The sequence below is a fragment of the Cydia splendana genome, unplaced genomic scaffold (genome assembly GCF_910591565.1).
Source record: "Cydia splendana unplaced genomic scaffold, ilCydSple1.2 scaffold_110_ctg1, whole genome shotgun sequence".
Taxonomy (NCBI): domain Eukaryota; kingdom Metazoa; phylum Arthropoda; class Insecta; order Lepidoptera; family Tortricidae; genus Cydia; species Cydia splendana.
This window is the reverse complement of record NW_026946836.1, coordinates 27,706-29,568: the sequence shown is the minus strand read 5'-3', so window position 1 is coordinate 29,568 and position 1,863 is coordinate 27,706. Positions and strand designations below refer to the sequence as shown.

Genomic DNA, 1,863 nt, shown 5'->3' with positions numbered 1-1,863 from the left:
CCACGTCAGGTGCATAATAATATACTCCGCCTGGTACTCTCTTCCCGTCTTTTCGTGGTCACGTGACTGACACAAGCCTTTTTTTTTTTTTTTTTGATGACCCAGGGGGAATCCTTTATGGATCCCACTGGCCCGGGAGAAGCTCAGTGGGTATGTCCGACTTCCACGGACTAAACCCCCTGGGGTGTTCCGCCGCGCGCTTTGTTGGCGGGGTTACGGGAACTCGATTGTAGACCTCCGATACCCCGTCGGCGTTGCTCTTGCGAGCCCATCATTTGGGGCTGCTCTAGCAGCTTACTCCGCTGAAGGCTCCTCGGAACACTTGAGGGCCTTCCAGCTCGAAACCTCTTCAGGCGAGTGATGGAACTCCCGACCCATCACCCGCAGGTTCCCGTTAAGGCGGCATTATCCTTGCTGCGAAGGCTCTTCTCCGCCTACCTGGCCTCCTTCGGCGCTGAGGAAGCGAGTTTGCGTCGTCCTCGCGCGATCGTTCTGCGGTTTCCTTTTGTGTCAGAACGGTGACGCTAAAGGAAGCCACTGCCAACCATGCCTCCTCACTGCTGATCATACGGCGTATTAGCGCCGGCAGTGAGAGGTCTCCTCCCACAGCCGCGGCCAGGGCAGCGCGAGGCTCCGCCCATGCAGGGCATATCTCGCGCGTGTGTTGGGCCGTGTCCACGGCTCTTCCATCACAATGGTGGCACACTGTCGTCGGCTCTCTTCCCACCCTCTCACACAGGTACCAGCCGAAGCAGCCGTGCCCCGTCAGGAGCTGTGTGAGGTGGAAGGAGGGTACACCGTGCTTGCGTTCGACCCATTATTTCAGAACGGGCCGAACAGCGGCCACCAGGTCCCGGCTAGCTCCCGGGATCTCCAGACGCTCCGACCATTTTTCATAGAGCACCTCTCGTGCTTCTTCCCGCCACTTGCGAACTTCTTGAGGGGCGGGCCAGTTTTCCTCCCTCCTTACTGCTAGCACCCGCCAATAGACCGCGGACTGAACCTTGGCTTCAAGGTCCCAAGGCGGGCTCCCGGCTAGCAGGCCGGCTGCTGCGTGCGAGTTATCGCGATACGCTCTAGCCACCCTGAGAGCTATGGCCCTCTGCGGCCGACGCAATAGCACCGCACTTCGAGTTCTCAGGGTGCCCGCCCATATTGGCGCCCCGTAAAGCGCCATTGAGCGCACCACACTTATGTAAAGCCGCCTACAGGCTCCCCCTGGTCCGCCTAGATTTGGGAGGACCCGCCCAAGGGCTCCAGCTGCAGCCAGCAATTTCGGAGCCAAGCGCCGGAAATGTTCCTCGAACTTCCATTTACCATCGAGAACGAGTCCTAAGTACTTCATCGTCGACCCGACGGCAATGGAAGTTCCTCCCACGGTAATTTGGGCTCTCTCCGGTGGTTTGTTCCGAGGCCCGTGGAAGACCAGAACCTCGGATTTGTGCAGTGCGACCTCCAGACCTAGCGCCCGAATCCTGTGCACCACGTATGCAACCCCTGCTGTAGCTACATAGGCGGCCTCCCTGTAGGTCCTGCCACGGGGACTGACACAAGCCTACGTCATCATGCGACAGCGCTATATGATACAAGCCTACGTCATCATGCGACAGCGCTATATGATATTATGCGATAGCGCTATTATATAAAGTGGCAATGTTATTGTGACATAGGCTTGTGTCACTCTGGGAAGAGAAGACCATGTTTTACAACCCCCCCAAACCCCAACCCCTTGTTACTGAACCACAGCCTCACAACGAGTTCAATGACGTACTCCATTGTTAGTTTCAGATGTTTTAATTATTTTAGGATGCGTATGCGCGCCAGTTGCAGGTTGCCGGTATTGTGATCTCATTTATGATTATA

The 1,863-nt window shown here is 56.7% G+C and overlaps 1 protein-coding gene across 1 annotated transcript; it reads right to left on the bottom strand.

The window, feature by feature from the left end:
* Positions 1–394: 394 nt before the first annotated feature.
* On the bottom strand, positions 395–1,177 carry LOC134805438 (uncharacterized). The gene is made up of 2 exons (XM_063778745.1): positions 839–1,177; positions 395–772 (listed from the first exon to the last, which is right to left on the bottom strand). The coding sequence occupies exons 1-2, from the start codon at positions 1,175–1,177 to the stop codon at positions 395–397; spliced, it is 717 nt and encodes a 238-aa protein (XP_063634815.1).
* Positions 1,178–1,863: the final 686 nt, after the last annotated feature.